This window comes from Hippocampus bargibanti, linkage group LG17 (genome assembly GCF_051943395.1).
Source record: "Hippocampus bargibanti isolate YZ-2025 linkage group LG17, ASM5194339v1, whole genome shotgun sequence".
Lineage (NCBI taxonomy): Eukaryota > Metazoa > Chordata > Actinopteri > Syngnathiformes > Syngnathidae > Hippocampus > Hippocampus bargibanti.
This window is the reverse complement of record NC_142750.1, coordinates 12,419,496-12,433,148: the sequence shown is the minus strand read 5'-3', so window position 1 is coordinate 12,433,148 and position 13,653 is coordinate 12,419,496. Positions and strand designations below refer to the sequence as shown.

General features: G+C 42.0%; 2 protein-coding genes across 2 annotated transcripts in view; one reads left to right on the top strand and one right to left on the bottom strand.

The window, feature by feature from the left end:
- The first annotated feature begins 598 nt into the window (after nt 1-598).
- The window catches only part of tbc1d16 (TBC1 domain family, member 16), a 46,240-nt gene continuing 33,185 nt past the window's right edge, over nt 599-13,653 (top strand). Inside the window, exons 1-8 of the mRNA XM_089018159.1 lie at nt 599-1,433; nt 1,505-1,656; nt 3,265-3,390; nt 3,975-4,074; nt 4,186-4,294; nt 4,373-4,527; nt 7,277-7,441; nt 7,552-7,703. The gene's annotated coding sequence lies outside the window, so the exon portion shown is untranslated. The remainder of the gene's footprint in view (nt 1,434-1,504; nt 1,657-3,264; nt 3,391-3,974; nt 4,075-4,185; nt 4,295-4,372; nt 4,528-7,276; nt 7,442-7,551; nt 7,704-13,653) is intronic.
- galcb (galactosylceramidase b) lies at nt 7,697-12,446 on the bottom strand. The gene has a single exon (XM_089018160.1). It carries the CDS (start codon nt 12,413-12,415, stop codon nt 10,361-10,363), a length of 2,055 nt encoding a protein of 684 aa, XP_088874286.1. The 5' UTR covers nt 12,416-12,446; the 3' UTR covers nt 7,697-10,360.

Here is a 13,653-nt window from a genome sequence, read left to right as displayed (position 1 = left end):
GGGTTCGAGACACAGCGGCACACTGCGCAAGTAGGATCAATACCCTCAAAGGTGAGGCACTTTGTATTTCTTAATGCAATCTTCGCTTTAGACGAGCTAAAACTTTTACCTGGATGCTGCTTTTCTCTTTTGTTTCACCAATTGTTATTTATAATTTGTTGTGTGGTAATCAAAGCTTACTATATTTTACTGTAAATAGTTTCTAAATATACAAAATCAGAAATTGGGAATTTTTGTTGACCTTGTTTTGAGATGGTCTTTGTTTTTGTACTGTACTTAATATTTTTTGTAGCACTGTATGTTGTACTCAATGTTGAGTATGTTCAGAAGAATAGAAACCATATTAATACAAATTATATATTGTATATTTGTTACATTAGCATTTGGTTTTACGTGTGATTTTACATTATTCTTGGTAGTAAATTCATTTAAAGCAACAAAAAAGTAAAAAGACGTTTGGTGTGCCTCTCTAAAAAGAGCCCAAATTGTCATCACTGCAAAACACAAAGAAATTGTAAAATAAATCACGTGGTGGACGTAAAGGCTTTGAATATTCACAGTCTGGCGAGTATGCATTCTTTAGAGTTAAGAGATACCTGTACAGTATGTCAAAATCATAAAGGGGGTGTTTTAGCAGTTGGGGAAGGAGAACACACGACTGACTGGAGTACGCCTTTATTCCAACTGCTAAAAAGTGGATCAGACTTGAACATGGGAAAATGCAGTAAAAATCTTAACATGAACACGCCCCTGCTCTGCACCTGCTGGGTGAGATGCCTCGCCCGAGTGCCCGCCACAGTATCCACATTAATTATATTTGGACCTACCTCGCTTGCCGTCGTTGTGTTGTGACTTCAAAAGCCATGCTTCAAAACGAGATTTTCCAATACTTTGGATAGCTGAATGTATTTTTTGTCGCCGCGTCTGTAAAGCATTAATCTCGTCCGATAATTGCACAAACAACCGATGGCTCTTGGGGTCAAGCTAACTGTATCCGCGCTCTTGACTTTTGCACATTCTCCGATTTGAATCACATGCCCATACTCAACTATAGACTGTCACGCAATGGCGAGTCATTCAAAAGTACCGTCCGTGATCAATTCGAACCACCGGACTTTTATTTCGACTTCCAACCATCGTGGTGCTAAATCATGTCTCCGGAAAGTCGCTTCGACTGTGCCCGGGACCGAGCCCTGAGCCGCCGAGAGTGTCAAGAGCGGGCTTGTTGATACCCTCCTCTCAACGCCTCGTTAAAGCTCCGTGGTGCTTCTACCCTTATTCGTACCCTGGCTACAAAATTGGCGTCTTGACGCCAACCGAGCGAGGCCAGTCTGCCACTTTTGACCCGGGCTTCCCCCTCTTACCTACCTCGAGATGTGGACACTCTCTACCTGGAAGAAAATCACGTGTCTGGAGCCTGCTTGTGCCTCACTGTAAGAACCAGCCATCATGTGACATTTTTTATCACCCCGATTTAAATAGTCAATACATGTTCACTATGCAGTTGAAAGATCGATCGTCGGACCGGTATGAAGTTGAACTCCCAACTAGAATCCCACAGGGCAAAATGGGTCGCCAAGATGCCCTGTATACCATTGAGTACCAGCCACACCCTTTTTGATTCTTTGTGAGGAGTGCATCTAATAGAAGGGTCATGTGAGTATGTAAAGCACAAATAGATCTTGTTTTATAGTTTGCCAGCACCTTCAAATGTCCAAACAAGAGTGTATGAACTAAAATAGACATGCTGGTTAGATTTTAAACCACTCACACATTTATTGAGCTGTAAAACAAAAGCAACCCCCACCCAGAAAAAAACTGAACAAGATAAATAACGTGAATAACGTTTCCACCGTTAATGTGACTTGTTGAGCGTATCACTCATTTTAATTTTGTTTTGATTTCAAGAGGAGAGGTTAAAATACACTAATAATCTGGTTTCAAAAGTGTGCCCAACCTTGTCTTAATGGGGTGTTACCCTTTTCAGACTTAAAGGACAACCGACGTCTCCGGACAAGTTGTGTCCATAAGTTGTAAAATGGCTTCAAATGACTTCTACTGGGCGTATTTTAATAAGATTCCACCGCATATAGCTATATTTTACGTTTTAAGACTTGCGCTGAACATTCAGGAAGTCTTGTTTTTGAGTTGGTGATGAGTCCGTACGTGACGTCAGAAAAGGACCGCCTCCTCACCGTGAAAAAGACGCATTGTAGCGTCTTTCCATCACGTCAATGTGTTTTGCTGTACTGTTTTTTTAAACCATGTCTTACACCCAAAAGCCGCCAGCAGAGGGAGGCAAACTCCATGGAAGGAATGTATCAGCCTATGGAAACGGGCTGATTCATTCCTCACCAGAGCTGGTCGCCATTTTTCTGCCTCTTTGCCTCAAAATGGCCCAAATAAATTCTTTAATTGATTGCAAACATGTATGCTTTGCTCATCAGGACTATTTGAATCATATTCATGGATGTGTAACAAGAAAGCATATTCTCCGAATCTGAAGCCATTGTTTTGATTCACAAGCAATGCAAGACGTCTTGGCGTGACGTCACGAAATGGGGGCGGGACTTTCTGAAAATGCCCAAGATTTTTTAAGAATGTTTTCCTCCGTAGGTTATCCCATAATGCCTCCCTATTGGTCATTGGTTAATTCGCAGCTCATTTTTTTTGCAGATTTTGGACACTTTAAGTCATTTTTATTGGTGTTTTGCATTTGACTAAAAATATCATACTGCATGTTTTGGGTATTTTAGATGCTAAAAAACGTTTTTCTGGTGTCAGTTAAAAAATAAAAAAAGTGACGTCGGTTGTCCTTTAACTCCGTGACAGTTGAAATTTGTTAAAACTGGGAAGTTCCTCTGATTAATCCCTTTTGAAGTTGTGCTGTTCTCGCAGTATTTTTTTTACTATGACTGTAGTTTTGTGCTGATACGGACTTGTATTTAGAATGGTACCCAATTTTACCCCACCAGTTTCAGCTTAGTCTTCTTGTGCCGGTCCCAAGCCCGGATAAATACAGAGGGTTGTGTCAGGAAGGGCATCCGACGTAAAAGCAAAACAAACATGCGAATCAAACTTCTCACAATGGAGGACACTGGTTCGCTGTGGCGACCCCTTGAAGGGAACAGCCGAAAGTAAAAGAAGTTTTAGCTTCTTTATGCATGCAGATACTAAAATATAAGAATAAAATTTATCTTAATCCTCATTACCACCGCACCCCCCTCATTTAGCATGAATAGCCACTTGCTTTTTGCTGACCAGTATCTGCAATGATCTACCACTCTGGCCTCCTCAATGGTGTCAGGCCTCGGGGAGCATTACACGTCTTTCCTCCTGGACCTTAACTGGACCTCCCTGAATCTCTGGAACAGGGACGTGACTCCTCATGTGAGTATTCTGGACTTGTTTAACTCATTCACTGCCAGACGTATCGGCTCCAGTGCCAGGGTTTTTGTCATTTTCACTCAAATTGCAGGAGCCACAGAATATTGAGTTTTAGGACTACATAAACATTCAATGCAGCGTAAGAAACCTCAGACTCTCTTCTTTAATCAGAAAAAAAGAGTTAATTCCTAAGCTATATGGGTCTGGAGTTATCTGAGCTTGAAATGCATGAAATGCTGCCTCCTTGTGGGAGTGAAAACATTGCCAGAGGTCTGACCAGCACTTTACCGCACCCCTTCCCAAGAAAAACCAAAACCTGAACAAATTCGGGAATGGCGCTAACGTCATATTTTCAATTCCCGAATAAATTCAGGAATGGCAATGAATGAGTTAATATCAACATAACATGGCTGGATATCTGTTAATGACAACTCATAATTTTGCGAGAATCATAAAACAGTGCGGAGTGCAATACTGGGTTGCTCTTTATATGTACTAATCTGAAAAATATGTTTTTTCTCTCATCCATTTTGCATTTCAAAATATACACTGTTCTTCTTCTTTTCCTTTCGGCTTTTCCCTTCAAGGGGTCGCCACAGCTAGCGGAACTTTTTCTGCAGGCAGGTACAAACCTATACGGCTCGCACCCATTCTATATGGTACAGGAGGGCGATGGACTAGGCCACGGTGTGTTCTTGCTCAACAGCAATGCCATCGGTGATAACTTTGTTCAACAAGAGCTACTTTTTCACACATTTTATCCTAATTCCCCATGTGTGTCCAAATGTGTATTACCAGAAGTCATCTTGCAGCCTCTGCTAGCTCTTACCTGGTGGAATCCTAGACCTGTACCTCTTCATGGGTCCAGACGCTCAGACCGTTATACGTCAATATCTGCAAGTTATCGGTACAGGATGACAGGTCGGCAGCGGCCACCCGCAAATAAGCGTGTTGAAAGATTTTTTAAGAATGTTTTCCTCCGTAGGTTATTCCATGATGCCTCCCTATTGGTCATTGGGCTTCCACTTGTGCCACTGGGGTTACAAAAGCACGATCACCCGGCAGGTGGCACGGCGGATGCACAATGTGAACTTCCCCATGGTACCTTAATGTTACATGACCCTGATGCAGTGACGTGCGGTGAGGTTCATGGCACTGACGTCATCACAGTCAGATTTACAAACATATGAACTCTACAGAGTAGCTTATTCACCATTTGATTGGCAACAGTTAACATGTTTTGTTTAAAATGTCATGTCAGCATTCTTTATATAAACTGTAGCATAGAAAAAAAAGAATTACAAAAAACGTTATTATCGTGTTACCTTTACTGATAAATGAAGTCCAGGAGCTGCTCCTTCTGAAGAAAGGCATCGATACCTTCTTTGTAGAAGCCTTCCTTATCTTTCTTCAGTTTTAAATGTCTCTCTATTTCTTTCAATTTAGATATGTAATCCTCCATTCTGAAAATGAGGCCAAGCAACACAAAAAAAGGAGTGGATGGTTGCTAACTGTTTACGGTAGCTTGCTCTCACTAATTCTATTATTCTGTAGCCGAAGAGGCGAAAGAAGAATCTTTGTAATCACCAGCCCCCCCTGTCATGAGGCAGGAGAACTGTGTGCCTCACCTATGCCCCACACAGTTTTGACAAAAATAAAATAAACACTGTAGTACAATGTTTATAATGTAAAGTGACTATATTATATACACCAGCTAAACTGGAGAAATGTAAGTCAAATACTAAAAGTGTTTGAACACTTCAATAGCGATATGCACAGGGACAGCAATGCGTTCTCACTGCAGAGCAAGCCAGCACAGTTAGCATAGTGATTGCGCAATCCACGGTGAGGCTCAGCCGGCTTCTGCCTCATCGCTCGTCTGTACATAGTGCTGTCTCGTCATAGTGCTGTGTTTATAAGGATGGTCGGTCAACACAGTATGTTCATGGATTTTGCAACTGGATAAAATAATAGTTTATTTTACCAAAAGCGCCATCTGCTGGTTGTCCTTGAGCACTTCCTTAAATGGAAAGTGACCCTTGGTGTCAACATTTAATAATAATGAATAATACGTTTCATTTATAAGTACCTTTCAAAAATGTGTCCACTCTCATGCCAGGGTTTTTCGTCATTTTCACTCAAATTCCAGGCCCCACAGAATATTGACTTTTAGGACTACATAAACATTCAATGCAGTGTAAGAAACGTTGGACTTTCTTCTTTCATCCGAAAAACAGAGTTAATTTCTAAGTTATATGGGTCTGGAGTAATATAAGGTGCCATTGGGGGCGGCACTACAAAAGGCAAATGCTGCCCCCTCATGGAAGGTAAAAAACATTGCCAGAGGTCTGAGCAGCGCTTTATCAGCACACACCCCCGCAAGAAAAAACAACCTGAAACAAATTCGGGAATGGCGCTCCTCATCATATTTTCAATTCCTGAATAAATTCGGGAATGGCAGTGAATGAGTTAATAAAACCCATCTGTTTAAAATTGCATTCACAGTAATTTAATCAGCTCCTTTATTATTTATAATTTTATTGTACAGTGATACCTCGGTTTACGAACCCCTTGGCTTACAAACTTTTCGGTTCACGAACGTTAAAATTTATGAAACTTTCACCTCGGCATACAAACTATTTTTCGGGATACACACGGAGCTGCCACAATGAGTGATGTGTCGTTTGCGAACGAGCCCGTTCTCCTAACAAGAATATGGCAGCCGGCTCGTTTTGGTCCTCTATTCGTCGGTTAAAGCCACGTGATTGGTCAAGAACGCAGCAGTGAAGGGTGGGGAGTTTACAGACAGAGAGAGAGTGAAGCCATTCTACAAAACAGAAAATGGCAGCCAAATTTTTTTTGTCCTCTATTCCCCGCCCCCAGTCTTCAGTTATAGCCACGTGATTGGTCAAGAACGCAGCAGTGAGGGAAGGTGGTTTAGACAAGAGACTGGCAGACAACAGAGAGAGTGACAAAATGGATAGAAAACAGTGAAATTTGGACTTGTTTCAACTTTGATAATTCAAAGGCAGAGTGTAGACTGCAAGGTTAAAATTCCCATCATCAGGTTCCACAAATAACCCGCACAAGCCATCTGTACACTTGATGCAAAAAGCTATCAACCCAGCTAAACAGAACACAATTGATGAGGAACTAGGTAAACTTATCGCAGCGAAAGCACATCCAAGGGATCATTCCTCAAGATGGTGAAGAAGAAGGCTACGTTCCTCATCAAGTGTTTAATGCTGATGAAACCGGTCACTCCATTCCACCAAGCCAGCAACGACCATCACAAAGGTCAATAAAATGATTTCATTATACAGTACAGTTTATTTCTTTAATTATAATACCATGGCACATTTATTATACATAAAGTAAGGTATATTTTGTGTAGTTTTAAGGCTTAGAAAATTAGAAAGTAGAAAATTGTTTTATGGGCACCTGGAAATGGATTATTCTCATTTTAATGGTTTCCTATGTGAAATTATTTTTTGGGATACACACTTTTCGCCTTACACACTCTCTGGGAACCAATTAAGTTCGTAAGCCAAGGTATCACTGTACTGGCGTTTATTGTTCCATTGTTCTTTTTGATTGTCAAGTGTCCTTGGGTGCTTTGAAAGGCATTTGTGAATTAAATGTATTTATTATTCGTATTATTATTATTCAATACAATGACTTGTTATGACAAAGCGAGACAGGTCGAATGGCGTGACATAATGTACCGTCTATTTTTAAGTCTGATTTGTGCTGAATCACTGTGGCGCGTTGAACTGGTTGAACTGGTTGTCTCTACTTTTAACATCTGTAATAACATCAAGACTTATGGAGCGTTTCTTTTGAAAATGACTGCTTTATCATTCTCTCTCTCTCCATCCCATTCAAAAAGGAGCCGGTTTTAACGACAACAGTCTCGCAGGCAAACCCCTCCCTCCTGACAGTGGCGCTGTCGGCGAACGGCTCAGCCCCAGGTGACTTATTCTGGGATGACGGCGACAGCGTTGGGAGCTTCGAAAAAGGAAGTTATTGTTACGTCATCTTCACTGCCGGGCAGGTACGTCAACTCTGTACTCAAACATCTGAATTATCGTGACTTGTTTTACAGTGTTTGGGGTTTTCACCGTCAAATATACAAAGTGTGCTTTTACTATCTCACTGTTTCAGTGTCAGGTTGTGAGTGAGCCCCTGCGACTAAATGGAGACCTGGATGGTCTCGTACTAAGAAGGATGCAAGTGTTTGGGGTGCCCTCGCCGCCCCAATATGTGGTCGCCAATGGGAGAGAGTGAAGGATTTTACATATAACAACGATACAAAGGTTAGTGAGTGAACATGAAGAAAGAGAAAAAAAAGAGAAGACATTCTTAAAGAATAACGCAGGTTCTAAATGTGAGCCGCTTGGCCTTGCCCATGTCAAAGATGTTTATAGTTCAGCGGGCGCTTTGATGTGCGGATTTCTGTTCGCCGTGATGCTACTGTAGAGCTGACTTTTGTTTCCAGGTATAGTCTCGCAGCTGCTTTCCATTATTAAACTGCATCTAAAGATTGATATGTCCGTATTAAATCATGTCTTTGGTTTTAGTATTTTGAATTAAAAAAAGAGATTCCCTGTACATAGTCTAGAATTGATATCATCGGATGAGGACATGTACAGTTATCCCCCGTTTTTCATGGTTAATAGGGACCAGCACCACCCGCGAATAAACGAAAATCCGCGAAGTAGTGTTATGTAATAATAACCCAGGTGATATGACAGAAGGGGCTGCTGGGCGGGGCTGAGAAGATTCAAAGCCAATCCACATTGCTGTAAACCACAGGTGTCAAAGTCAAGGCCCGCGGGCCAAATCCGGCCCGCCACATCATTTTTTTCGGCCCGCGAAAGCAAATCAAACTTGTTGAATTCCATGATGATTGCTAAAATCTGAGCCAAAATTTCATATTTTTGGATGTCAACCACAATAAAAGTCATTATTCTTGACTTCAGATTTGAAAACGAGTTATTCATTAATTTGCTGTGTGCTCTATATGTAATATTTGAAGGGATTTAAACATTCTAATGGTTCCCAAATTCATAACGGCCCTTGAGAGGAAACCATAACTACAATGTGGCCTGCGGCAAAAAATGACTTTGACACCCCTGCTGTAAACTATGAGAGATTGTGGCATCATTGGGTGACGTCAGCGCTGGTAGCCAATCAAGCTACAGCCATGTACAAAACATTCCGCATTTCTTTTTATTCGGAATGTTTTTTTTTTTTACTTGAAAAAAAAAATCTGCGATGCACTCAAACCGTGATAAGTGAACCGTGACGTAGCGAGGGATCACTGTACTTATTTTTGCACGTGTCACTTTATTAGGTGCATCTGCATTCATTAAAAAAACTTTGTGCATTGGCACTTGGGTTTCACAGTATTCTGTTGCATTTTACAAGTGTGTAAAGGACGTACATTCGATTAGACACTGTATTGCGATAGATATAAAAGAATAAAAATAAGTCACACATTTGATTTTTTTACACACATGTGTTCCATTTAGAACCACACCAGAGTTTCAAGCATTGAAAGAATCAAAAGCATCTTTGGACTCTTCACGGTGACCAGAATTTGACATTTTTGCCAGGACCCCAAATAAATTTATTGAATAGCATGATTCATGTTACTTTGTCATTTAAATTGGCAACATTTAAAATTGAACATCAATGATTACAAAAGCAGAATTTCTCCAAGAGAAAACGCTACTTTTGATACCACGTATTCATTCTCTCAATTGAATGGAAATTGAGTTAAAGGACAACCGACGTCTCCGGACAAGTTGTGTCCATAATTTGTAAAATGGCTTCAAATTACTTCTTTTACGTTTTAAGACTCGCTCTGAATATTCAGGAAGTCTTGTTTTTGAGTTGGTGACGAGTCCGTACGTGACGTCATGAAAGGACCGCCCCCTGACCGTAAAAAAGACGCATTGTAGCGTCCTTCCATCACGTCATTGTATTTTGCTGTACATGTTTGGTCTGAGAACCGTGTTGCACCCAAAATCCGCCAGAAGAGGGAGTCCAAGCTCCATATAAGGAATTTATCAGACTGTGGAAGCGGAGGTGGCCACTGGAGGTCGCCATTTTGTGCCTCTTTTTTGATGATCCATTGTTGCCTCAAAATGGCATGGAATAAATTATTTAATCGATTGCAAACATGTATGCTTTCCTCTTCAGAACTATTTGAATCATATTCATAACTGGATGTGTAAGAAGAAAGCATATTCTCCGAACCTGAAGCCATTGTTTGGATTCACAAGCAATGCAAGATGTCTTGGCGTGACGTCACGAACTGGGGGCGGGACTTTCTGAAAATGCCCAATTCGCAGCTCATTATTTTGCAGATTTTGGACACTTTAAGTCATGTTTATTGGCGTTTTGCATTTGACTAAAAATATCATACTGTGTGTTTCGGGTATTTTAGATGCTATCAAACGTTTTTCTGATGTCAGTTAAAAAACCAAAAAGTGACGTCGGTTGTCCTTTAAATAAAAGATGACAATAGCCCATGGTGTACTTTGTTTGTGTTTACATATACCATGTTATGTATATTTAACTTTGGTCCTAAAACACAAGTTGCAACTAAAAACAATCTTAAAATTCTATAAATCAAATTGAAAAAATATAATTTCCATACCTTTCCAAACAAGACATGATTTCAAATAGTGTACAAAAGGCACAATAAATTAATCAACATATTTTTCAAAGTACAAGCAGATGTTTTCAAATGCGCAGTAGTTTGACAAATCGGTAAACGTATCATTAGTCTCTCATGAAGGACAACAGAAACTGTAAAATGTTGACTGTTGAAAGATTAAATTTCTGAAGAGTTGAGCAAATTTAAAATAAGGTCTCACTGATGAACCAATAATCAAAATAGCTTTCCGTTATTTTGCTTACGGATACGTTTTGATTAAATTGCTACGCGTTGACTCCTCTTCAATCAAAAAGTCACAACATAAGGCTTGCTTCTCCCGGATTCTTGTTCCATTGCCTTGATTACAAAATTATCAAACTGTGCCAGCTCAAATGAGCGTGTCCCAATGGCCGCCCAGCCGTTCTTTGGCGTCAGCGCTATGGCATTCTTCCACAATGGATACCCGTTCAGCTTTCCTGACGCAAACTGACCCTTGACAGTGAGCGACAACGTGTGCCATTCACCCGCTTGTGTACCAGACTGTCCTTCGGCGAGAATCATCAGACCAGCAATGTCATTGGTAACTTTATATGTGCCATCTGCAAATACCCAGAAAAATATTCCCTGGGCTCTACGAATGGATGCCCCTCCCTGATCGACCCGGACTGCGATGAAAACGCCACCAGTCTTTGGACTCTCCATAAAAACATCACATTCCACATTCACATCCTGCCACGTATAGTCACCGATAACACTTATGGTCTGGTCTGCATCTGCTACCCAAGTGATAGGTCGTGCAGTCAGAACCTGCCGTAAAGTGAATTCATGAGGCCCGGAATCTGTCAGGTTGTTATAATATTCAAAAACTCCAGTCTGGTCTGCAAAGTACGGAGCTTCTGAGAAAGGAGCTAATCGGACATTAAAGTCGTCCTTGTAGTCTTTTGGGAAGGGAGAAGAGGCAGGTGGATCCGGGTAGTTTCCCTTCTGTCCTGTCGTTATCGTGGTGACTGTGTAAAGCTCATCTTCTGAAAGACTGAGGGTGAATTTTCCATTCTTCAGCTTCAACGGACTTAGCCGCTGGAAAACAGTTGGCTTTGTTGTGTTGAAATTAAACCGTGTGCGCCATAGTTGCAACTCTTTGATGGAGGAAAAAGAGCCTTCCAGCTGAAAGGTTGCGTTTTGTGAACTCACCGAGTATGGGGGGAGTGGAGGCCTTATGCACAATGAATGACTATGGGTCATCGTTTCGATGACCACCGTGAGATTTCCTCTCCTGTCCGTCAAGGCAACGTAACTTCCGCCTTTTGCTAAATGTCCAACAGTTTTCAGGTAGGTCCACCCCGGCTTGGTGAACTGTGACGTGTGAGCTGTAACCCAGATAGGCAACTCCACGACATAGTTGCCACTCCAGGGTTCGGTGGCTGTCATAAGACCGTCTCTGCCAAACGGCAGTGCCTCATAGTAGCTGGCAATCAGATTCCAACAAATGGTGGCAGTCATGAATCCATTTATGTAGTTCTGGTTCAGAATGCGTGCCAAACAGCCACCCCCGACTTCATCGTTGAACGTGCTGTCGTCCTCTGAAGACCACAGCGTCTTCCCAGTCTTCAGGGCCTCCTCCACGGTGTTTGTGCCAGGGTAGTGAGCGCCTATCACATCGACGACGCTGCTGAGCTCTGGATCCAGCAGGAGAGCATGCGAAATAGGCTGCCACAAGTTGTCATTGGCTATGATCCTGACACTCTCCAAGCCACTCTTGTCCAAAGTGTACCGCAGCAACTTGATATATGTGCTGTCAAAGTTGCGTTCGTTCCAAATCCCAACATAGTCGATGTTAAGGTCATGAAACTGCTTTGCGCCAAGGATCCACTTCACGACATATTCTACAGTGACATCTGGGAAGTCGTAGGGCCACTGCTTACCACGGCCGACCCAACCAGGAAATGCCCACGGTAAACCAATCAGCGTAATGTTGGGGTTCCTCTTCTTTGCCTCTTTCATCAACCACCATTCATATCCTCGAAAGTAGTTCTCATCATCCTCGTAATGCATGTGCGATGGCTCCGTCCCATCGGTTGATTGAGCGTCTCCTCCTATTTCGACCTTAAGAATATGCAAAGAGGCACCAAAATTTGGCCGAAAAAGGTAATCGAGTATTTGGGTTCGGTAGGGCTCCGCATAATTGACAAGTAGACGCGTCGTCGCCCCCCCACCACTCAATCCTCCAATTCCATCAAAGACTTGACCGAATCCCTCAGTGTCGTTCAAGAAATAGGTCTCCGAAAACGAGGAACCAGGAAACAAACTTGAAGATATTAAAAGAGAAACCAGTATTTTGTACACAACAACACGATTATCCATTTCGCTGTGGTCCGTTAACAAGTTACTTCCTGATTCCTAGCACGTGATCTATCGTAAACGCGGAAGCGGTGATTTTTTTTTGTATACGCTGTCAAATTTGAAATTATTCAAAATAAAATTCAACAAAGTGGGCAATACAGCTTTAAGTAAAGCATTAAAAACACGTGTTTTTATTAATAAATCATGAACGAAAACATGCATGAAGCGGTGCATATTATTTATTTTTCCCGTCGGGCGATCTGGTCTGGGCAGAAAGTCAAGTTAAACGTCAAAAGCAAGAAGTGACGAAATGAGTCTTTCAAATTAAAACCACTAGCGTTCAGATCGGTCATGTACTTTCGATGCACTTACAATTTATTTTGAAAGTAATGTCCGAATTTGGAATATTGGCTGGCACCGTAAAGAAGTACGTGATCAGTGAAAATAGATGGCGTCACAGACTGAACGTACGGGGAGGCAAATAAGACGTGGAACCCGTAAACCTGGTGCTCGATTCCCGAAAAGAGGCTGTAAAATACGATGTCGGCACATGTTTGTGGCTTGACATAGACGTCCACCATCGGCTGTAAACTCCTGCGGCTGAATCGAAGGTGAGCCGTGCCCACATTCTTCTTGAACGTGCACGCCGCTTGTTTTCTCATTCATTTTTATTCTGAAACGGATGCAACCCAACAGTATTTTGTTTTCGGACGCTGTACGCTAATAACTTTTTAGTTCACCCCTGTGACGTACTAACGCTGTTACAGGTAAAGTGAGGCTTTTTCTGCCATGTAAAATGTGATGGAGTGAGTGGCTGCGGTGTGACTGCGGGCCTGTGTGTGGTGGACATCTCAGGCGGAGGCTGCCTGACAGTCCGGGATGGAGCCCCCACCCCCCAAAACAACCCAACCCAACCCAAATCTACTGACAAACATGGGAACGATTATGAGACACACCTCTCTTCTTTGATTTCACTTTCACCCACGTCCTGCACCTGTCCCAAGCACTTCGAGCACATCAAGAAAGCGACCCCCACTACCTGCTGCATTCCGTTTTAAATGCAGTTGTGCCCCACTCCATTTCTCCACTGATATAATGCACATAAAACAAATTAATGAACACGATGTTGAGATCTTCAGCGCTTTCGCGATGCATTTGGGAGAATAAAGAGTCGAGAAGGTCCTCTTGTTTAGATCATACAAGTAGGATATTTATTTGCCGAAGCACAGACAGCAACCGCTGCGTTCACCGTCGTACGA